The sequence below is a fragment of the Danio rerio genome, chromosome 17 (assembly GCF_049306965.1).
Source record: "Danio rerio strain Tuebingen ecotype United States chromosome 17, GRCz12tu, whole genome shotgun sequence".
NCBI lineage: Eukaryota > Metazoa > Chordata > Actinopteri > Cypriniformes > Danionidae > Danio > Danio rerio.
In genome coordinates this window covers 29,537,706-29,563,125 of record NC_133192.1, presented here as the reverse complement: position 1 = coordinate 29,563,125, position 25,420 = coordinate 29,537,706, and the positions used below count along the sequence as shown (strand labels likewise).

Here is a 25,420-nt window from a genome sequence, read left to right as displayed (position 1 = left end):
TAAGAGTAGATTTACAGTTAATTTAGGCTCTTCCCATATAATGGTATTAGTGAATATTTGTGATCTTTTTTAACTTCCAAAATCACATCCGTCATAAAACTAACCCTTAGGGGTTAACCAACGCAATCTCATGGCAATTCGTAACTTTTTGATTTAGTGGCTAATTCGTATGAATTCCTATGATCTAATTTGTACAATTTAATACAATTTGCTCATAAGCCAATGACGGTGGGGTTGGGTGCCACACCTCCTTTTTAAAATCCTACATTTTCATACGGCTGAACTCGAACAAATTCGTACAAATTAGTCACTAAACTGACAAAACGTAAAATACTTACGCTTCCTCGTGAGATCAGGCTGGGTTAACGCATGTCTTATGAAGTGGATCAACGTGTTTTGGCAATAAATAAATAAATAAATAAATAAATAAGTTAATAAAATTAGTCGAAATTATTTACCATCCAGTGAATTTTGTTTTACTTTCAAATATTTACCACACTGTAAAAAATGTTACTTAGATCTAACTTATAAAAAGTGAGGCAAGTGGTTGCATCGGACGTTTTAGGTTGATTCAACTTCCAGCCTTTTTTAAGTATTTTAAACACTAAAACATTGCTTAAAACAAATGCAATAAAATTAAGTTGAGCCAAATAATATTTCTAAAATTACTCAAATCAGATAAACTTACTTTTTTTGTTAAACTTAACTTACTTATACATTGCTATATGTTGACTGTACTCATTTTAATTAAGTATTATGAACTTAATGATCTAAATAAAATTAACCATGCATATGTCATTTAAAACGAATTTAATTGACTTCTGGCTGTAACCTCAGAAAATAAATCGGCGTTTCTATATTGTAAGCACAATATACACTAGTAAACACAGATAAACAGACTTTCCTGTCAATAACAATTAAATAAGAATGGGAAGATGGATTAAAGACCATAACATGTATTCAATATCAATCAATGTTCCTTTTAATAGTGACTACAAAATAGGCCATTAATGTGGCTACACATACACAATACATAAATAAAAACATTAATAATACCAGATCCTATTGAGAAATCATCCAAGGCAACTCAGTGAGGAGATTTGCATATTTTGATGAAGATTTTGGATGCATAATGTCCAGTCCCACAAAGAGTCTCTAATACATCTTAAATGTATACAGTTTTGATGGATACTTGAAGTCGAGGACATCGGTAAGTCCAAACAGGAGCCATCATGCATTTGACAGGTTTGGCAAACCTCTGACAGTCCTATGATAATCCAAACTGTGTTGGGCTGATGGCAAATTTTTCCCGTGGGCAGCCGCATGCACCTCTGATTCCTCACAACTCTATTGGTAGAGACAAAAAGAAACAGGAGTTCAGGTGGTTGCTACCAAACAACATTAAATAGCTAAATACTAAATAGAAAATAACTACAAGTGAAGTTACAAAAGTCCAGTGAGAATGATGCATGGATGAAACACCTTAGTTTATCAGTTAAAAATTACCTTAGTTAAAATTACCTAACTTTTATTTAAAAAATAAAAAAAGGTTATAGAGGTTGTGTAATTACATTATTCCAGGTGTTTTTAGTTATCAAATTTTAAAGAAAACTGTGATTTTACTCAGTGTAACAGTGCATGTCATTGTGGTTTCCTGTCAATCACAGGATTGTTAAAATTTAGGTATTACATTTTTTTGTTTATTTTGGCAACTTATAAAGCATAAGAATGTGTATTTAATTTAGATATTAAAACTGTTTGAAAACGGCTATAAGAAAATTATAGAATACAAATTCTATAATTTAATTGTCATCTTCATTTTGCACCAAACTTTGCACGTCATAATACAAATTTTATTAAATAAATAAATAAATACATTGCCATTTTACACATTACATTAAGGTTTACATTAAATTTTTGCTAAAGCTACATTTAATTGACTTTTTCTTCAAATTTAATGTCACTGGCAAATGACAGTTCAGTGATTCAGTGTTATCAGTTAGCTTTATTGAAAGACTGACAGATAATAAGAAACTGCATTAGGATATTTTTATACTGTTTTTACTGTTGCACACATAAAAAAAATCTTCAGATATCAAATGTAAGTTAATTCTATGGAGCCCACTATTGTTTGCAATTTTACCAATGTTTTACTTACCTGCAAATAATTATAGCTGTAATTGTATCTAATGTTTTTCTTACCTGGATGTGAAGTTTGAAGATCCACATGTAACAAAATCACTTTGGTATCTAAAGACCAAGAACATGCATTTTAGAATGAGGTGCATACAATTTAAATGGTTCTGTAAACATCAGTAGTAAATGTAATTTAAGTTAAAATAAATTGTAAATCTGTAATTTATTCACTATGCAGCATTAAAAAACTTATGGACTAAATCTCTAAAACACAAACTTTAAGTTATACTTTCTCTTACGTTAAACACAAACTACTTAACTGTTGCATACGTTTCTGAATTTAATATCCATCCTTAATGTGCTGCTATAACTTAGGTGAGCTAACTTTAGCTAAGTTAGCGCTAACAAACTGAACCCCCACACCCCGACCGCCCACCAGTGACCTTGTTAATCGGTTCTGCAACGTTAGTTTTACCTACTAAGTGTTTTAAAACTACTTCCACTATTTTTCTCAATAATATCACTTTTAATCGTTAGTATAAACTAGCGTTGGTTAGCGTTAGCCAACTTAGCTTTCCATGTGAGAGCAGTCTAACTGTTAACATACCTGAGGCTACAGTACAATTTACAAAGCTAAAACCTCACCTGCCTAGCGAAGACAGCAGTTTTGCATGACTTTACAATTATCATTCGGCTAAATTTGCAACTTACCGTGTTAATCAGATCCGCTGCTGGGAGCAGTTAATGTCGACCATTGCAGAAGCTGCGTCTGCCTGCTAAATCCCGGGCAATGAAAAAGGAGTCACGCCAAACTATTAAAATCACGTTTTATGAACACCTGCCCACATCGACAGCTGCTCTAATAAATTGTCTGTGTCAACTCACTTTTATAACATTTATTCTACACAATAACCACGTACAAAAATCTACTCAAATAAATTGCATTAGTTTTATTTAAAATATACAGTTATATAAAAACTGATATATTTTAAGTAAAGAGGAAGCAAATTTTATTTTTTTGGTATAAAACAAATACAATTAACTAGATTGCAATTATTTAAAGTAGATAGAACCAACTTTGTGAGTGTAGCACTTTTTACAGTGCAGAAGATGTTTAACAGGGTAAAGCAGTAGGTAGTGCTGTCGCCTCACAGCAAGAAGGTCGCTGGTTCAAACCTAGGCTCAGTTGGTGTTTCTGTGTGGAGTTTGCATGTTCTCCCTGCCTTTGCGTGGGTTTCCTCCGGGTGCTCCGGTTTCCCCCACAGTCCAAAGACATGCGGTACAGGTGAACTGGGTAGGCTAAAATGTCTGTAGTGTATGTGTGTGTGTGTGTGTGTGTGTGTGTGTGTGTGTGAATGTGTGTGTGGATGTTTCCCAGAGATGGGTTGTGGCTGGAAGGGCATCCGCTGCATAAAAACTTGCTGGATAAGTTGGCGGTTCATTCCGCTGTGGCGACCCCGGATTAATAAAGGAACTAAGCCGACAAGAAAATAAATGAATGAAGATGTTTAACAGGAATGTTTTTCTGGAGAAAGTCTTATTTGTTTTACTTCAGCTAAAATGAAGACTTTTCAACTTTTTTAAGGTCGATATTATTAGCCCCCTTAGGAATTTTTTTAATAGTCTACAAAACAAAACATTATTATACAATAACTTGCCTAATTACCTACACCTGCCTAATTGACCTAATAGACCCGGTTAAGGTTGCACTTTAAGCTGCAAACTAGTGTCTTGAAAAATATCCAATAAAATATTATGTACTGTCATCGATTATTAAATAATACAATATTAAAACTTTATATTATTAAATGTGTAGAAATTAGATTTGAAATTCAGAGTAATATCACACGAGTAGCAGTGCGATATGGCTGTATATCGGCTATGGTGGGAGGCATGCGTTGGCTCAAGGCTGCAGTCCTGATGCCTTAGTACCCCCACCAGTTACGTTATACAGCCAGTTCGTTTTGCTGCTTGTGTGATATTGCGTTTATACATCAGTGTGACAGCATAGTGTATAAAAAAGAAAATCAAACACTGATAAACCTATTTATACAAGGAACTCTTTTCTTCTGCTATTCCTTCACATCTGCAGCTGACGTCAGAACTGCAGAAAGTGCTACTTCACAAATGCCACTTTAGAGCTAGAATTTGAATGATTCTCTAGCTTAATGTCTAAAGCGATGACAAAACAGGGGATTTTTACTCTTATTTTAAGATTATAAGTCTAAATGACATGTGATGCCATCAATTTACAGAAATTTCAGTATTTCTGTTGCAATCAGGATATCACAATAATTATCCCCGAAAAAGCCAGAGCAAAGCAAACATGATGCACTGAATCTCCGAAATGATAAATATTTTAAAATAGGCACTGTCCTTATAAATAAACTTTTTTGCAATCTAAACAACTACATTCTCCACAAAAAAAGTCTCAAAAGTACATTTTGTTGTCCAACAGCAGCAATATTTGTCAAACTGTAGAGTGTCCTCTTCTTGTCACTGTATGTGGGCGGAGTAATACACAAGAGAGAAGGAGCTATACCAGGGTTATTTGAAGGATATCGCAAAGCTATCAGTCACTTAAATTCAAGAACTAGACAGAACTATATATATATATATATATATCATCATATATCAACATGTACATATTATAATTCCAATGGTTATTTCTTGCAAAACTGACAGCACAAGTAGCAGATGAATCACTTTTAATCTTAGTCTTGTTGTTGGCGTGCTCTGCAAAGAACAAATACTCTATAGTAAGATTAATTTAGCCTGTTTTCATGTAACTGTGTCAGGGCTAAATTCAGCCAGGATAGCTTGAAAATCTCAGCCTAATCGCTTGATTTGTGCAATATCCCAAAAAGGGTCCACCTGATATAAGGAGTACCTTCTGATAATAGCCAATGTGTGTATATGCACACAAATGGTATGTCCAATAAAGTCTTTAAAACACCTACTCAGTTTTATGCTAATGCACGATTAAAATGCTTTTAAAAACCTCTTTACAAATGCTGATAAATGTTCTAGATGGGAAGAAAGGCGGGAACAAGATTGATTTTACAATCTAGACTTTTCTCATCCAGCAGTTTATCGAAATTTGAATGTCTTTCAAATTCCTGTCCTGTTAGGCTGACAATTCTTACATTTTCGATCTCAGAACAGGATTAAGGTTTTAAGAGCCTCTTCAAAGACTTGGACAAACAGTGCATTCTAATGCTTATTGAACTCTCAGAGTTATAAAGTTCTCTGCGGTATTCTGTCATATTTATCTTGATGTGTAGTGCTTTTATATCTAGATAGTTGTAGTTATCTCTTTGTTTAAACATCTATGCCAATACTTATCAGTACCAGGCCATAAAACACAGTCCATACATTTACTGTGAACTGATGACTTAAAAGGAAGTTCAAGCGTCAGGTCACTGTAAAACACTCTTCAGAAAAACACTCATTCATACCCAGCCCAATAACGACAAGTTTTTACAATCATTCTATATTTCTTTATGGATGTCCCCGTTGTACAATAAAAGACACCTCACATTATGTGGAAACAGCATAGAATTTTGTATGAAAAAAGGTATTTGCAACATTCTTGTAAGAAAAACTGTGTAGTTGTTTTTCTTATCAAACTATGACTATATGATTATTAAGGAACATCTGATGTTCATTTCAAGGGATTGTTTACCCAAAAAAGGAAATTCTGTCATCATTTACATGTTTTACTTTTCTTTCTTCTGTTGAACACAAAAGAAGATAACCAACGACTTCCACAGTATTTGTTTTTCCTACTATGTAAGCCAATTGTTTCAGGTTTCCAGCTTATTTCAAAATATCTTCTTTTGTGTTCCACAAAAGAAAGAAACTCATAAAAGTTTGGAACCCCTTGAGGGTTTTTTTTTTTTTTTACTATCCTTTTAAAGAACCCATATTATGCATTATAAAAGGTCATATTTTGGTTTTAGGGGGCTCCAACAACAGGCTGATCTGCATGCAAAGTAAAAAAAACACTTTCATTGTCTTATAATATGCATTTATTTTTACCTAATTATCCCAACAACTCCCATATGATTCCTTCAGCGAGTCATTTGTTTCCAAATCCATCCTTTGGTTGTGATTGGTCGAGTGGGTTCAGCACGAGACGAAAAAGGAAAGCTCAGAGCACAGAGTATGAGACAGCCCAGAATGCAATGCAGTTAAACAACAGCATATTAGTCTACTTTTAACGCTAACCCCAAGTAATAACATTGACACAAATTCAACATTAATTCCCACAGTGGCAAAAGTTAAAACTAATTTGAATATCCCCATAAAGATTGAACATGAGAGATACTCTACAAGCACTGATCCATAATAGATAATTGATTAAAAGCCGTGTGGAGCAGTTACAAAACACAATCAAATACATATTTTGCAAACTACAAAAAACAAGACAACAATTTTTAATCCTGTGATCCGGAGGAAGAAGAAATTGCTTCATGTGTACTGTAAGTTACTGACAAAGTCCCAAATATAACAATCTCTGCTGCTCCTTCCTTCAAGCAAATGGCCGGGGTATCTTATGTTGCAGGGTAGGTTATTGTATAAATGATCAGAAATGTGCAGCCTGAACTCAGTATTTTACGTTTTGTCAGTTTAGTGGCTAATTCATACAATTCGTATGATTTTAAAAAGGTGTGGCACCTAACCCCACCCGTCATTGGGGGATGAGCAAATCGTACAAAATTATACAAATTAGATCGTACGAATTCATACGAATTAGCCACTAAATCAAAAAGTTATGAATTGCCTTGAGATTGTGTTGGAAATATGACAGGAACACACACAGCACTAGGTTGGCTATACTGTGCCAAGGTTGTGAAAATTATATCAAATGAATCTCCATCTATTAGTGATCGTCATCTTCATGTCATGATCAGTCCAGTGATCCCTTACGCTCCACTAGTGCCTGAAGGGAAAGGCGTGTTCACGTTTTACTGGATCCGGTACTACATATTTGATGAATCGACATTAAAGCATTTAAGCAAAAAATCCAAACCCAACACGATTCATTTATTCGATGTCGACTGTTTTGTTAAAGAATCAATAGTTTTAAACACAGCATATTTTCAAAAATAAGGGCTCTTTAATGATTGTTCTGTGCTATAACTAGGCCCACACAGAATCTGTGTGCGCACAATTCCACAGATTTTTAGCCCATCATTAATTCTGTTTATTTACTCGAGTAAATGTCTGTAAATCTATATTTATTTAGTTTTAAAGTAATTACAGTAATATTATTGACTAATATGAAAATGTTTATTTGATTAATTAGTTTTTAGTGATTTTTAGTAGATATGTTGTATGAGAGACTTGCTTTGTTTACCGAATAAAGTGAATCTAATTGGATCTGCATTTTAAGCATTAAGTAAAAGTTTCAAATATATTATATTTCACATATTAAGGTTTTAGTTACTATACACCCAAAATAATTCAGCAGAAATCTGCAAATTTTCACCAAAACTCTCTGCAGAAATTGCAAAAAACGTCCGCAGATTCCATCTGGCCCTGGCTATAACCAATAATAAAGTGACTATTCATACTGTACATAAATTTAGTGATCATGCCACATTATATACTAATAAATGTAAAATATAATTACAAAGAAATAACAAGTTACTCAATTAATTGAAATGTATAAATTGTAAAAGATAAGAAAATGCATCTTGTGCTGTATTGACAAACCCTTAATTTTCAGTCAGACATGTAATATTTACTTTCATGACTAGAATATAGTGTTAGCCAATGACTTGCATTTACGTCTTTATGGTATTACACAGAACGTGCCTTGGCAGAGTAAACCAAATGGGTGTGATAGACAAACATAACTTTTTAGTTCTTGAACATGCATGGCATCATCACTACAGTCTCGATGGCGAATAAATAAAAACCTATTGATAAACACACAAAACCAAACCAGTTACAAACAATTTGCTTTTATTATATTAGCTGGAATACATATAGCCTGCAGTTCAGCCTAAAGAGATGTGTAGCTCCATGCACAGTGCTGAAACATTAAGCTGAAACATGCACAAATATTACAGTACAAAGGTGTAAGACTGAAATACAGAGAGTGTGTGCGTGTGTGTTATTGCTGACACTGAAAGGCTGAATACAATGAGCACGTTCACCTGTGTCCTCACCGCAGGTTCACTCTATAGCCATTTACAAACACTGCTTTATCAGAGAAACACCACAATTATGCTCTCAACTTCTGTCTCCCTTCTTGAACTACTCAGGCCTGTAGTTATATGTGGAGTGTGTTTGGAGAGATATACAAGCAGGTATCAGTGAATTTCAATTCAGTTAGTGTGTGTTACAGCATGTTTGTGCCTGTGTGTTTAAGGCCTGAAATCTGTCTTTGGCAGCGCTTTTAATACGGCACAGGAGATGAATGAACCCTGAATGAACAGAAGGGAAACCCACAGTCTGAGCGGTTAATAAAAGATGAGAACAGTACAGAACTGAACCATACTGAGCCCCTGGCTCAATGTATGCATTAAAAAGAAAGAAAGAATAGCTTTACCTAAACATTTCCCTTAGTCTGAAAGAAAAAAAGCATAGTTAATGTTTGAAAAGTTGGTGATTTACCACTTTTACTGAGTTTACTGTCTTTAATAATTCATACAAATGATGAATAAACAAAAGATTGAAAATAATAAATCAAAAAAGAAAGAAAACACACTCTCCAGGAGCCCGATAAGGTACACATCTACACAGTAAACAAAAAAGGGAACAAAATCTTAACAGATCTTAAACATGGCCCACTTTACAAAATTACAAGATACTTTTAAATAAAAACTGATCCGATTGTAGTTTGACAAAAAGGCAAAAAATAAAGGAAAAGCTTGACAACAGAAATATTTACCCTTTAAATTTCAATAATGCTTTTAAGAAGCCATTTGTTTCTTTGTAAACTACAAAAATACACTGGAATGATTTTTGGCACATTATGTGTCAAATAAAACAGAGCACACTTGGCCTTAAAGAAAAAAGAATAATGACACAAACTAAATTAAAACACCCCGCAGTATACAAATATGGTGGACAGTCTACTTCTCAACCCAGAAAAATACAAGAGCTGTCTCACAGATGCTGCAGGCAAACTTACTCTGTCATTCTGGCCAGCGCACATACACACATACACACACACACACACAAATATATATACACATCTTTGATGGCTGTACATTCACTTAACAGGGGCAAAACAATAAAAAGGGGGCTTTTTTAGAAAATCAAATCCATAAATGTAGAGGAAAAGGGTAAAAGAGTGATTTAAGTTAAGTGCTGGTTAAGTGCAGATTCTGAAGTGTGTTATTTCATTACACGTGACGTATTTTTGGCCTTCAGGGTCAATGCCGGCTCACAGTGCAGGCATAACACAGCAAAGCCTTTAAATTGCTATTTTCTGTACATTCAATATTACTTTATTGCTTAGAAATGACTTTTATAAAATAATTACAACTTCTTTCCTCTGTAAGGCTTAGAAAATCGTCACTAAAAATGATTAAAAACCATTCCGAGTCAACACCAGCTAGTAGTAATGCTAACCGACTGGCACCATAGCTAGGTTAAGTTCCGTCTACCTGAAATGCGCACTAAAGTAGAGAGGGGAAAACCTTGATGTAAATTCGATTCCATTGGTTCTTTTAAATGAACAATAAGTGAAACTACATAACCTTTGATCCATTCTCAGATGTGTAACCAAATATCACGCCGATTATTTCCACAGAGAGCTAAAGACAGAAGCGGAGGAATGAAAATCAGAGACATGTGTTGGATGACTTCTGAGAGCGAACGGCACACTGACACGTTAGTAAATAGGCTTGAGAAACGAGGAAGAATTCCATGCGAAATGCGGTTTCAGTCAGTCTCTTTAAGAAGACTCCTTCTCAAACTCTGGACTGTCTTGTGAGCACATAAAAACAAGGGTTTCCGACAGCTGCGGTTGAAGTCTCAGAGCAGCCAAGAGACCTTTGCCTGGCCGGGGGGTTGGGAGGGGAGATGTAGAGTCTGCTGGTGTTTCCAGTCCAGACTTGCTCTATATCATCACATCCATCTGGTTCATGCAGCAGCGGTAGGATTGTGTTTGCAAGCTTTGAGTGGGTTGAATTTTTTTAGAGAGGGTTTTACAGTTCATAATGCTCAGCTCTATTTACGGAAGTAAACGGCTGAAACCTTTCCTCCCAAGCTGACCCTCTTAGTATCACACATTGGCTCCATCTCTGTGAATTGCACACCACCCATTGGCTGCTCACCCACTCTGCTTCCTCCTGTGCTGCCAGCTGCTCCCACTTCCTCCCTCAGAAGTTCTGAGCCCATCAAATGCATGGCTGACCTTTAACCTGCAACCAGCCTGGGGGCCGTATATCAGGCCCGCTGCCACTGCTTTAGCCAGCCAATAAAATGGCTTTAGGGACCGGCAGCTTGGATTACAGCAGCTCAGGGCACTGGGGTATTCTGGGAAAGCAGGGACAAGACATACAGAAGACAGCATGTTTGCTGCAGAAGGAGACCCCTACACGGGAAGTCGAGGTGAAGTCTGGGATATACATTTGGATAGACACACATTTGTTTTTACCATGCAGAACAAAGCAACGGCCAAATCTGTGATGTACAAAGCCAAATTGTGGCTTGCTGCTAAATGAGGGTTGTTTTAAGTTGGGTGTTGATGATGTTTTGTATGTTTTTTCTTCTTCCGATAAGCCACAACATTTGTCGCATAATCCAAATCACAATCATTTCCTGAAAGATATAGTCTGTTTTCTTACTTTAGAAGTGTGTTTTAATGATTTAAGTGCAATTACAAATTCATTAGAGTGACTTAAAATAGATTAATTGATAGATCAATAGTTTCAAAGACTCCCTCCAGCCCATGGCAGATGGATGAATGTCTACACATGAGCGTAGGAAAGCGATACAAAACTGAGCATGATCATGTGGCATGGATCTTTTTCTAGCTGTAATAACCAAGCGAGACGTTACAATGACAGGAAACTGTCCACCTGAACATCGAACTCTATAACAACAAGACACAAATACAGCATTGGATTAAAAAAAACTGATCAAATAAAACATCTCACATTCCAGTGGCATTGGAGATCGAGTTCCTCTGGTGGGCTGAGGAATAATGGACCCTACCTCATCATCAACTGTGACATGGTATTGGATAAGAGCGATATTAATGCACACAGTCACTGTTGAGTAATGTTCAAGAGCGAAATCTGAGCCTGAATGTGAAACTAGAGTTTAAAACCTAATAGAAACAGTACATTTGAACTGCAGCAGCTCTATTCATTAACACTTTAACAAGTACTAAACGCATGACAACCAAGTGTCCAACATTCTAATGTTATTGATGGTGAAGCCATTTATCCAGGCACAAGCATTCCTAACTGAAGCATTCTGGATCCTCTGTGGTGTCATGCTAGTCACCCTCAAGCTCTACGGCTAAAAAAACGTGAAAATTGGACCCATCTAGGGGTTTTATTATACCAGCAGAATCCCAAATGCTGATTTCCTGTGATACACCGAGGATTTGGATCATTGTTTTTCTGTGCAAAGATTGCGATTAGAGTCACAGAGCGGCTCTGAGGAGTCAGCTCTAGATATCCTCCATAAAATGTCCAGCATTTGGGTTAAGCTACCTAGATGGATGAGGTCACATCCGGATGAGCTCAACATGATCGTATTACTCCCGGTGGTTCGGAATCCAAAGTAAGCATCCCTTTGGAGCTACTGAGACAGAGAAGGGTCATCATGCAAACACATTTGCCAAGATTTTGTAGTGTTGGTGGCCCGTTTGCTATGCTGGCTGTGAGAGCATACAATCCAGTTAATAAAAAGATGAAGAAAAACTAGCAGACATGATCAAATACAAGGAGCAAATTACAAATGGGATCAAACTTGACTCAAGGCGCTTTAAGGATGAAAAATTGGGTGTATGTACATCAATCTATACTGTCGACTTTTGGCTTAACATAAACCTCTATAATGTAGTTGATTCGATGGGCTCCAACAACACGAGGGAAAATTATGTGTACACCTATGCCTGGATGATCGGCAAATATCATTTGTGTGCAATAATCCTGACGAATTCCTGAAATAAACACCGTAGATCAAAAACAAAACAAAACAAAAGTGAGAGATTGTCAAACTAGCTGGAAACCAACGAGCTGTAACTTGCTCCTTATGTAAATAACTCAATGTTCTAACATCTACCAGAACCTGAGGCCCTTTCACATTCTCCCAACATCAAGACAGTCACATGTCTGTGCCTCTCCCTTGTCACGTTTGGCGAATTTAATACATGATGAGGAGCAGAAGAGGATTCATGTGGCTTCTGTTCCCTAAGTGATGGCTGGAAGAAGGTGCATTCATACAGGTTTGGTTGATGTAGGAGTACTATGGAGTTCCCAGGGGTCACTCTGGCCTGGAAATCTGATCAGGTGACGGTTCTTTGAGAGATGAGATGATCTTCATTCCTTGAACACAGGAGCCGCTTTGAGATGTAAGAACTACGGTAATAAAAAGACAATGACACTTTAGGTCAGGACTTATTAACATGTGATTAATTAGCTTCTAGATTGCTTTAAATAAATATAACCCAGAATTCTCTATGGTGTACTTTTGTTTAAAGTGCCCCTATTAACAGTGATTTAAGGATTATTAATTTTATTTTGGGGATTTGTTTATAGGTTTACAATAATGGTTCAATTTTCTACAAAATTTCAAATCAACAAATAGCTAAATGGCATCTCAAATGCTTTGTTTGACAGTTCGTTCTTTAATCATCATGCATTACTGCTCTACTCTGATTGGCCAGTTTGTTGTGATTGGTCCATATCTGAACTTCAGCTCAAATCCCCAGTGATTGTACACACTCTTGGGCAGTAATGATTTTGTTAATCTTACCATATAAATTCAAGCCTGAGTTTGAATAACCATTCACAAACATTTAGATTAGTCAGTCAGATTTTGTGGCTATAAATGAACAGAAAAAGCTCAACTGATAGATAAATACACGATAATGTGTGTCTATGTTCACGTTCACTATGTTCACAGTCAAAAGTTTGGGGTCAGTAGGATTTTTAAATGTTTTAAAATAAGCTTTTCCTGCTCACCAAAGATGCATTCATTTAATCAAAAATACAGGACAAATTGTAAAATTATGAAATGTTGTGCACTATAAAATAAATAATTATTAAAATTAAAATTAATCCTTAATTCCAGTGATTTAGCAATGAATTTTCAGCTTCATTACTCTAGTTTTTAGGGTCACATGATCCTTCAGAAATCACTCTAATATTATTTATAAATAATAATAATAATAATAATAATAATAATAATAATAATTATTATTATTATTATAAATAGTAGTAGTTAAAAAAGCAACAACGACTGGAGTAATAATTTCATTTGAAACTACATACAATAAGAATGCAGTTACTTAAAATTGTAATAAATATTTTTTTAAAATTTTACATTTAATAAATGTTGCCTTGATGAACAGAATAATTTTCTTAAAAGAAAAAAAAACATGAAAAGAAAACATGAAAAAAAACTGACCCTAAACTTTTGACTGGTAATGTATATAGTTATAAATATAAATATTCTGTGTAATACCTATGTGTATAATTAAGATATATTCAAGAATATTTAGGAAGGAATTATATTAGGATACATGTTCTCACTCTGCATATAAATAGTCTTTTACATTTTTTTATTATTACTTTTATTATTTTCTGTTGATTTTTCTGCTATTTTTCTTTTTTTTAATTTAACAAAATTAAAGTATTATGTATAGTTAGTACACTTGACAATACTGTATATAAATTGTATGTCATTTAAGGTCACATACAGAAATCTATTTAACTTGAAATATTGTATGCTTGTACTAAAGTAAGTGTCAACAATAAACATAAAAAATAATAAAATAAAATGTATAAATAGCATAACAACATCCAGAAAAAAGCTCAAGAATGTGGTGTGCATCATTCAGAGCAGTCAAGTTAAAAAGTTTAATGAAGTAGTTTAATAGTTTAACAAATTGATGCAAGTAAATTCGTTTTTTATATATATATTGCATAGTTTTTGTGAATGTTGAGACCCGAAATCGAAATGTTAATATTTGCACAGCCCTAATTTTAAATTCTATAACTGAGAGATTAACTTTGCAGCTAGAGTTTTTGTAAAGACCGATAAAGTTGATGCAAAGATCAATATTTCATGTCCTACTCAATTTGATGTTAACAAAATGAACTAGCTAAAGTGTTCGATTGTGGTTTAAAGTAGATGTTGTTTGTGGGCAGTCAATGAAGACCTTCAGGTATTAGTCTAATTTGCAGATTAATTACAGGAGTGAAACTGTAATTGCTGAAGACTTGTTGCAGTAGTTACTTTTTTTTATCCGTTACATTCATCAAGGGTTACTTTACACACTTCATGGCAATACTCAAATAAAAGCATAATAGGGGCACATTAAATGAATAAGATTAAATAAACGCATACCTCGAGTTGGAAATGTGGGCAATATGGTTCAGTTGTCCAGATGACGATTTGACCACGACCGGCTTCCATCAGCTGTGCGGTTTCTGCTGGACCAGGCACCACGACTCCCAGGCCTATCGTATGGGTCCAAGTCACCTGCAGGCTGCCTGCGCCATGAGGACAGAGCAGGATCTCGATCATCTACAGACTGAGAAGACAACCATACGACAAATAAGATATTGTATAACAATGATTACAATCGACTTGAAAAAAAAAAAGTGTCACACAAGCCACACTGGGTTTTTAAATGGCCCGTCACAACCACAACCATTACATGAACTATAACAGATTAGGGAACATTTAATCACGGTTTCCTTGTGTGAAATGCAATACATAAAATATAAATGAAGTATAAAACCTACATAACAAATAAAACCAGCTTAAAACATTATTATTATTATCATCATCATTTTGATAATCAAAATATATTTCACTTTCTGAACAATTTTACCATCCAAATTATGATTTCGTACAGTTTTATAGAGATTCACAGTCTTTTCAAAACCCCAAAAATCCCTGAGATTTACATAACTCTTACATCATGTAATTTTGTTGGATTTCTGAACACATATTTGATGTAATCACATACAATTAATTAAAAAGTGTATTACAAATACATTATTAATTAATTTCTATGGTAAAAAGGAATTATGGCAACACTTTATAATAAAATATAATTTATAAGGCATTTATAAATCAAGAACAGTCTTCACATAAGGTCACAAAACTTAATAAAGTTGTGTTAATAAAGTGTTTATTAACATGCAAAGTAACTATTACTATATGCCTGAATAATAAGATATATAAATGTTGAATTAAATAGTTTATTTGTCATTTACTTACACATTTTGAATGTTCTTAAAAACACCAACTATTCTTAAATAACTGGTGTGTAAATAATGCAATACCTAATTTAGTAATAAAAAAATAAATCATTAACAAAGTAAGAAAATGCAGCCATTAAGCACATTATGTTTATAAGTCAAGAATACAGCATTTGTAGCTGTTTTTATAAACCATCTGTTAATGCAGAGTTAATGCTTAACAAATAATGAATTACCTATTTGCTAATGCTTAATAAATGATTCATAGTGTGTAGCTATTATAAAGATTTATGGGAATTATATTTTGTTTCAATGTATTATGATATAAAAAAAATACATTCCCATTCAATTATTTTTAATTAAAATTTTTATTCTCCACAGAGTACAATTTCCCCATTTTGTTTCAGACCAAGCTCATTTTGGGGGAGAGCAAATGCTCTGACCACAGAACAAGTCCTAATATAGAACGTCTATTGTCTCTTTTCTTTACCATGAAGGTGGAGCCTTTACTCAGCCAACCAAATGGTTTATGACGTCAGTTATAAAAAGTTCCCAAATGAGGCAGCAGGATATGCCACACACTGCTGTGGAATTTCGTACACAGCAGACAGATGTTAATTGTCCATAATAGGGCTTGAGGCCTGCTGGGATACGAGAGGTGGGTGTACAGGAAACCAGTTACGATGCATCGACTGCCAAATGGGCAGGCACAACCTTGCAACTTCCTGTGTCACTCAGGAAGGGGCAGCGGGTGGAAACTACCCAAGCACAATCTAACAGAAAGATGTCCTGACGGAATGGGCTGCACGTAAGTCTATGGTACAGGAAGTTCAAAGCAAATTATGTCAATATTAGTAGCGACTGCGCTGAAATTGCCAATATGTGGGTTTATTTAAACCAAAAATAAAAAAGAGGCTACCACAGATCAACCACTTATGTAAAAGTAGCAAGAGTAAAACATGGCTAGTTACTAAAAGATGCAATAAAGTCCATTATTTTATTCTCAGAGTAATTTATGAGCCAAATATGGCTGAAAGATATTGGAAAAAAATGGACATTGCAATATTTTCTTTTTCTACTATTCATATTATGATATGAATATAATTTCACAAGATAACTTTAGGAACTCTATTTGTAAAGAATTCCTCTTTTTCCTTTGATTGGGATTTTGTAGGCAAGTTCATCTGCAAAAAATCTACAAAATTACCCAAAAATACTAATTAAAGCCCTGATGAAAACAATAGCATAATGATAGAAATGAAATAAACAGCACTTTATGTTTTTTGTGGTGTATTGAGGTAAAGAAATTAAATAATCACATGTAAAATAACTCTTCATGGAGTCTTCATTAATACAGACACATTCATTCTTTGTTAAAGTGGCAGACTTTATCATTTCTTGTGCCCATATACAGTAGTTCAAGTTTACTTAAAACTAGGGATGCTCTAATCAGAATTTTTGCAGCCGAGAGTACTGATACCTTGTCATGGTTATTGGTCGATACAGAAATACCGATTCTGATGCTCAAGCTTTATTTAACTGTACCATTGCATAAAGCACCTTTTCCATCCAAGTATAATGAAGCTTCTCCTAACCTAAGAGAACCTAAGGGATTATATGCAACATCCTCTTAAACAGGTCTCTTATAACGATTTAGTGTGGAAACACCATCATGATAAGAAGCAGCTTTACAAAAAAGAATTCATAAAACAGATAAAAATATTTTATGCACACCTATCAAACCCATTAATTCTTTACTAAAATGAAATAGGTCTATTCAGGTTATTGCAATAGGTATATTACAAGAAGTACATTTTAAGTGTTTGCATTTCTTTAATATATCCAGCCAGGTTTTAGTGAACTTGCAATATTGTGAAAAACATAGAACTCGTAAGCAATCACACTTGTGATCAGTTCATGAGAGCAGCCAGATCAGCAAGTACCGATCGAGTCATGAAATGTGATTATCAGCTGATACCGATCTTCGCCGATTGATCAGAGCATGCCAAGTTAGTCCTTAGTCACAGGTCTTAAAAACACATCAAACATCTTTTACATCATTATATTAGGGTTAAACTTTGCAATCACATCATGTCCTCGGAACTTTTTTCTGTTTAATTATAATTTCGACTTGACATTGCAAATCCTGCGATGTGTCTATTGCCGATTCACACATTGCCATTAAGCAGCCCTAGATTCAAGTATGTGCTTGCTATTTTGTAATTATGAGAGTTATGGTTACTTAATAAAAAAGAAAACTTGGTAATAAGGTATCATGTAAATGCCATAAAACAGATTATTATTATTATTATTCAATACCATGAAATGCTGTATAATAAAATTAACATAGTATTACATTCTGATATACTTAATGTTTACAACATGCTGCGTTTTTGTGAGGTTAGGCATCTTTATGACCGCTACAAATGAATGAAAATTAAGTGTGTTATTGCACTTTATTTAGGGTGTTTTTGATAAAGTAAAAGGGATGAGTTTGGTTCAATTAGGACAAATTGTGGTGGTTGCTCTGTTAGTGTTGTTTATTCAAATGAGTGCAAACGCTCAATCCTTTTGGTTTGGTCAGTGGACAGAGACTGCTAAAAAATGGACCACTACTAAACAACTTTGACTGAAAGCTTTTTTTTTTTTTTTTTGAGGTTTGACTGAAATATGAACAGACTAAGCCAATTAAGTAAAACCAAACACAGGACATGCTGTCATTTGCAACCAAAATAATGACAGAATGATCAAGTGTACCAATTTTTTCTAACATTCTACAAGTACTTCATGGGTTGTTGATAAAAATGTCAGCGTTTGTACAAGTATACAATAAGGATGTACAATACACAGTTTCAGTATCAATATCTTTAATCACAGGATCTGCACGGCTAAGATTATAATTAACCAGGAATCAGTTCAGAACACACATGATTTGAAGCGTCATTGCAAAGTTGATCCCTAATAGAGAGAAAGATGTTAAGGCCCATGACTGTGTAAGATTGAACTAATTTAAACATTTGGTCATAAGAAATGAAAATATTTGTAAATTTAGGAAAGATAAATTGTATCTAATAGTTTGTACAATGATACAGTAAAGTGTTATTTTACATTCTATTATTGAATTTGTTTACATCAACACTGTTAAGACTCCACAGGAAACCCTACACTGTAAAACCCAAAAAGTAAAGGTAACTTAAACCATCTGAGGAAACAGATTGCAACTAACCGTTTAAGTTCAAAAACTAATCCTAATGTGAACTTAATCCATTTGAGTATACAAATCAATTTGAGAACAATAAAACCCAATAAACGAAAAGAACTCAAACCAACTGAGTACTGTAAAACCCATTAAGTTAAGGCAACTCAAACCGTTTGCTCCAATTGCTACAACACCATTTGAGTTAATAAATTAATCCTAATGAGTGCTGTGAACCTACTTCATTTAAGCTGAAGTAATGAGGTATTTAATTAACTCATTACCTTTAACACGGAGTTCAAAACTCTTTCCAAAAAGGTAGAATTAATTGTCAGTCAATTGAGATAACTACACTCATTTCATTCGATAAAGTTGACTGTTGGGTTTTACAGTGTAGTCGTTTGTTTATTATATTTTATGTAAAAACAATAAAGTAAAATTATGAATTCTTTTCAAGTAGTTAAAAAATCATTTTGTGAAATGTGACCTTGGAACACAAAACCAGTGATAAGTGTCAACTTTTTAAAAATGAGAACTAAAGATTACCTGAATGCTGAATAAATACGCGTTTCATTGATGAATGGTTTCTTATGATTTAACTATATTTGGCAAAGATACAACTATTGAAAATCTGGAATCAATTTGAGGGTTAAAAAAAATCGAAATAGAGCAAATAGCCTTAAATGTTGAACAAATTAAGTTCTTAGCAATGGATATTACTGATTAGAAATTACATTTAGTATATTTACAGCAGGAAAAGTACAAAATGTCTTCATACAACATGATATTTCTTAAAACTTCAGATTTTTGTTTTATGGTCAAAGATTAGAGCATTGTTTTTTTGGTCCAGGATCAAAGGTTACATTCATATTGTAAAATGTTTAGGTAAAAAACAAAAAAACAAAACAAAAAAAACTGTATTTTTCCAATATCATGGAGCCTTGGTATACAATGAAACTGTTTAGCACAGCACACAGCATTATTTTGGAAGTTTGCCATGCCCACCACAAATTATACATCAGAAATGATTTTCCTGTTTTGAGAACCAAACTACAAGTGTGAACACACCTTTAATTGGCTCCAAATTAAAATCTATTAAACAAAGGAGCAGTACAGACAAAGTGAAAGAATAAATTCAACAATTCAAGCTCTACAATTTACTAAATGCAAAGATCATCACACTACACAAACACCAAAGTGCTATTTTATCTGTACATCAGATGTTGACTAAGCATTTTACATCAGTAAGCAGCTAATGGTTGCCTGTCTAAACATAATTTTCCCATATGAACTTCTAGTAAAAAAATTTGGGGGGAAAAAAATACAGAATGAACCTGTGATCAAAATTCCTCCATAAATCACTCCAGATTTGTGTATTTTTATAAGCAGGGATGAAAAGTCATTCCAGCTCTAAACATAACACGACATCTGGCCGAGCGGGATTACTTTACTTTATACAGGCCTCCTCGCAGCAGGAGTATTAATGACTTCAGCACGTATATTTGACTCGCATAGGCTTTATGTCAGAGACTCGAAACACATGACCTTGATCTGCGAGGACAGTCCTGGACTTGTGCCTTCATCATTAATGGAGGAGATAAAGCCTCACTGTCCCTGTCAGCTCTACCATGGCGAATCATTGATGAGCGGATTGAATCTCCTTCAGATCACTATGGTATTGATCACATGTCTGGAAATCCAAGAGAAGCTTTTAATACAGACATCCACGGTCAAGCTACGGAGAGATGCAATCATTTGATGGAATGTGGGTTATATACTCTTCAATAAATATTTGTAAATATAAACAGCTTTCGTAATGTTTGATTCAAGTGTTTTCTGCTCATGATTGTGAACTGCATTAAAAGACCTTCACCTCTGCTCTGTCCACTTTTGATGTAGAACATTTAGATCTACAGTTCAACAAAGTGACTTTTATTGACATTTTAGTACTTTGAAATAACAATGTATAAGAAATTGTATTATTATTTGTGGCATAAAATACAACACCAACCCATACAAAATATCACATTTTAATATTACAAACCTTAATAAAAGTCAGTTTTTTTAAATTTCCAAAGATAAAAGTTGTAAGGGAAAAAAATAAAAACATGAAATCCCAGAAAACTGCAAATTTACATATATTTATTAAAGTGTATACATTAAGGGAATTAGAAATGAAAGAGATAATCAGGGTTTGGGCAGGTTTTATCAAGCGCTTTAATCGTCCAGAAAAGCACTACATAAATGTAAGGAGTTATTATTATTATTATTATTATTATTATTACTATTATCATCAAGTCAAATTTAAGACTTTTGAGGACGCTTTTAAGACCGTTATGAATGAAACTTTAGATTTATGCAGGACAAACACTAATGATTATTTCTAATGGCCCGGTTGAGCCAATAGAACGTAATTTTCTCTTAGCGGCATACTTTAATGTGTCAAAACAAGAAAACTCTTGTTAAAATGACAAGTTTAACATTGTTAAAAGAATATTTACTGTGGTGGCAATTACATAAATAATCAAAAATATATATTTTTTGGCTTTTGGTCCAAATTGATTGCGTATACTATAGCTTCTTTTCAACCTAATGGTTTTCTATTATAAAACCTTAAGTTTCATGTCTATTTATAAATATTATGTCTACTTTACCTTACTTCTGTAAATAGTTTTTGTATGAACAGAAGATAACATAAAGGGACGTACTCCGTTATTATCATGAGGAACTGTTTAGTTTTAGTTTTCTTGCAGTGATTAGGGAATTTATTTTAGAGAAATTGCTGTTAAAACATTTTTAACAGTTATTTTAAATTGTATCTCGTTGCAATAATAATAAAAAATAAATAAATAAAAAAGGTTTTATTAAAATGGATTGTTGGTGATTGGATGAATGTCAGCCTAATTGGGTAGCTTTACTTGGACAGAAGAAAATGAAGATCTGTTTAAAATGATTTAAGACACAAAACACAATATTTCAGTGACTTTAAGACTGTTTAACTCACTGCAGATACCCTGGTAATTCACTGAAAACTGAAAATTCATTCATCGTTTTTATCATTTACTCACCTTTCATTTGTCACAAACCTGTTTGAGCATCTTTTTTTCTGTTGAACGCAAAAGAATTTGTTGAAAAATGTACCTGTACCCATTGCCTTTTATATTAGGACATACAAACACTATGGAAATCAATGGTTACAGCTTTCTAACATTCTTCAGAAAAACCAAAGTCTTAAATCTATTAACCCACTTAAAGGTGAGTAAATGCTCATTTTTTGGGTGAATTATCCCTTTAATGAGTTAACAATTTCACAGCTGTGATGGCAATTTATTTAAGAGATTGCTTTTACAAGCTAAAGTCTGCAAATTTTTACAACACAGCTCATAATTATCATCCAAACAGAATAATAATAATAAAAAACAACAACTGATAAACAGATCTTAGTTCACATGCCGTTTCTTCATTTAAACAAGGATCATGTTGTGTGTCAAAATTAGAGTGATAACCTGGAGTGAGGTATTTATTGAGAGGGCTAAATTCAGGGAGGAAAAAAAAAGAATCACGAGTTGAAGATAAAGTTGAATGCATGCCTGACTATGACTGATTAGATAAATCTTTCCTAATGGACTCCAGATTGAGTGGGAATGGATGAAGATTGCTTTCGATCAGTTGTTAAAGTCGGTTAGACTGGGAATAGGTGGGTGCCTCCTTAAACTAAATGCACTTTTAGTGTTCCAGGGGTTACATTTTATTAAAACTGGCATAACTTTTTTCGTCTTGAAAAGGTTTCCTTCTTTTATGCTACTTTTTCCACATTGACTTTGTATAAAAAAGTTTTCCGTAACACTTTATTTTGATATTCCATTTGAGTGTTTGTAGACTGTAGGCTTAATATCTGTTGATATTGATCCTTCAACAGACATTTAATTGACTATAAGAAACTTTGCAAGTACATGTCAATTTACACTAACCCTAACCCCAATCATAACCCCAACTTTACAGTCAACTAATAGTCTAATGAGAATTAGTTGGCATGTAGTATCAATGTAACTTAAATTCAACAAACGGACCATCAAAATGAAGTGACCATGTTTTCATTTTAATCTTGTCCCAGAACCAGGTTATTCATCCTTAACTATGAAATTTCATTATAAAAATTTAAATACTGAAAAAAAAAAGAATCAATGATCGTGTTAATAATTTTGTGCAAAAATGTCAATTTTCACTTAAAGCCACTCTGTCATATTGAATTATTTCCAAAATATAAAAAGTAATTCAAGCATAAAAGAAGTCACTTCATGCTTTTTTCGCACTTTAACTTCTTTTAAAAGTTGATTTATTTTTTATTAAAGAATGAATACCACATTTTTTTTTACCATGGTTTGCTCAAAAGACCATGTACAACATAATTACCAATGTAACAATCAAATGTCATTAGGTGTCACAAATATTTTTCTGCAGCTATGTTTACAAAATATACATATCATATCAAATACACACACACACACACACACACACACACACACACACACACACACACACACTCACACACTCACACACTCACACACTCACACACTCACACACTCACACACTCACACACTCACACACAGGTTCTGTCTGGTTCTCGAATCTGATTGGCTGATAGCCGTGATATATTTAAGTAATATCAGCACCTGTACAGCCTCTCTACCCTTTGTGTATTACTCCGCCCACATACAGTCAGCAGAAAGCAGACACTTCAGATAAAAAGTTTAAAAGATGCTCGCTCAACTGTTTAACTGTCAGCTTATGATTTGAATCCAATGTGGAAGAAAGTAGTTCCTCATACAAAAGGGTTTTTGAGACTCCATGTTTGATTTTGTTTTTATATACACAATTATGCCGTCAAACTGTTGAAAAAATGCAATATCACACTTGTAGCAGTGCGATACAAACACAAATATTCATTTTCAAAATGGGGTGCACTCGATTATGCTGAGGACTGTATATTGGACACAGCATACTTTCACAAAAGTTAATTTTACTTTCATTTATTATGATTTCCATGCATATAAAACCATTTTAATGTGCACCAAAATAGGAAATCTCATCTTTGACCAATATAAACATCTTTATTCTTTGGAACCTTTTCTTCTTTTCCCCCCATTTCAATTTTAAAAGTCTATGAAACAAATCACATTTACTTCTACAGATGGAAAGATGCTTTAAAGATGAAAAAGGTAAAGATTAATGATGGCGAATCCCCGACAGAGAGAAGTAGGAGCGAATGAAGAATTGTGTGATCACAATAGCAGTAGATTAACTTACAGCTGCAATGACAGCAGAAAGAACCATCTGTAGCACAAAGAAAACTAACCTTCACTGAGTGATAGAGAGAAGGGAGTAAGACGAATGATCTGACCTCTGCTTTTGCAAGTGCTAGAATTCACTTGTGCATAAATCTTTCAACTTTCTCAGATAAATGAACAGGCCATTTGCCATACATCAGAGCAACGGACAAAGAAAACAAACATGGCATGAAATAGAATGTGAGAAAGCAGAAAGAGGGGCAGCTTTCGGTTAGTCGTGTGCCAGGAAGGGGCCATGTTTGAGGTCCATCTTGGTGGTTTAATTAGGTCTTTGTGGGTAAATTTGGGGGGCTGGGCTGTTTGAGATGTTTAATGAGAGGATGATGGTAATTGGTGCTCTGATAGGATGCAGCTCCATTCTCTTACATGCATTCTCTGTAAGTGAAAAAGGATAACCGCTTGTGAAAAGGGCCCACTTTCCATGTTTTGTTTTGACTGCTGGGGTGACGCCAGACTCAAATTGGTTAAGCTGATGAGACAAAAACTGCCAGTTGACCTGACTAAAAACAAAGGCTTGACCCCTGACCTGTCCATCATTAGCTTTCACCACCCTTCTGACATGTATTAATATCATACACTTAAATATTACTAGACAAATATGATAACTGTGAAAAAAACATGCATCGTGAAATATATCTATTTTCATCCACCCTAATTTTATGCGCAGTTTGTAATATTGCATATAATAACTTATGCCCACAACTAAGTAGGATACACTTTTTATCCAATTAAAAAAAGTGCAAAAACTGAGATGGAAAAAATATTAACCAAAAAACTCCATCATGCACAAAACATTCATTCATTTTCTTTTCAGCTTAGTCCTTTTATTAATCTGGGGTCCCCACAGAAAAATGAACCGCCAACTTATCCAGCATATGTTTTTTACGCAGCAGATGCCCTTCCAGCCGCAACCCAACACTGAGAAACATCCATACACACTCATTCTCACACACACACACACACACGCACGCGCACGCACACACGCACACACACACGTCAATTTTAGCATGCTCAATTCACCTGTACCACGTCTTTGGAGTTGTGGGGGAAACCGGAGCACCCGGAGGAAACCCACGCGAATACTGGGAGAAAATGCAAACTCCACACAGAAATGCCAACTGACCCAGCCAAGGCTCGAACCAGCAACCTTCTTGTTGTGAAGCAAATGTACTAACCACTGTGCCACTGCGTCACCATGCATAAAACAAACAAACAAACAAAAAACCTTTGTTTTAAAAGATTGTGTGATAACAAGAAGAGGCAGGATGTGATGGCATGGCATTAATGCAGTGGCTCTCAACCTTTATATCACTGCAGACCAGTCAACA

The 25,420-nt window shown here is 34.3% G+C and overlaps 1 protein-coding gene and 1 long non-coding RNA gene across 5 annotated transcripts in view; both read right to left on the bottom strand.

Moving 5' to 3' along the window:
• Window positions 1-959: 959 nt before the first annotated feature.
• On the bottom strand, window positions 960-2,945 carry LOC137488108 (uncharacterized). Its single transcript, XR_011007014.2, has 3 exons — window positions 2,848-2,945; window positions 2,203-2,250; window positions 960-1,347 (listed from the first exon to the last, which is right to left on the bottom strand). It is a non-coding gene; the product is annotated as an uncharacterized lncRNA (long non-coding RNA).
• A 5,147-nt stretch (window positions 2,946-8,092) lies between these two features.
• luzp1 (leucine zipper protein 1) overlaps window positions 8,093-25,420 on the bottom strand; it is a 66,026-nt gene continuing 48,698 nt past the window's right edge. For all 4 annotated transcript variants that reach the window (XM_681835.10, XM_073928608.1, XM_073928607.1 and 1 more), the window contains 2 exons: window positions 14,686-14,872; window positions 8,093-12,692 (listed from right to left, as the gene is read on the bottom strand). In XM_681835.10, the coding sequence (XP_686927.3) occupies window positions 14,714-14,872 (159 nt within the window). In that variant the 3' untranslated portion in view covers window positions 8,093-12,692; window positions 14,686-14,713. The remainder of the gene's footprint in view (window positions 12,693-14,685; window positions 14,873-25,420) is intronic.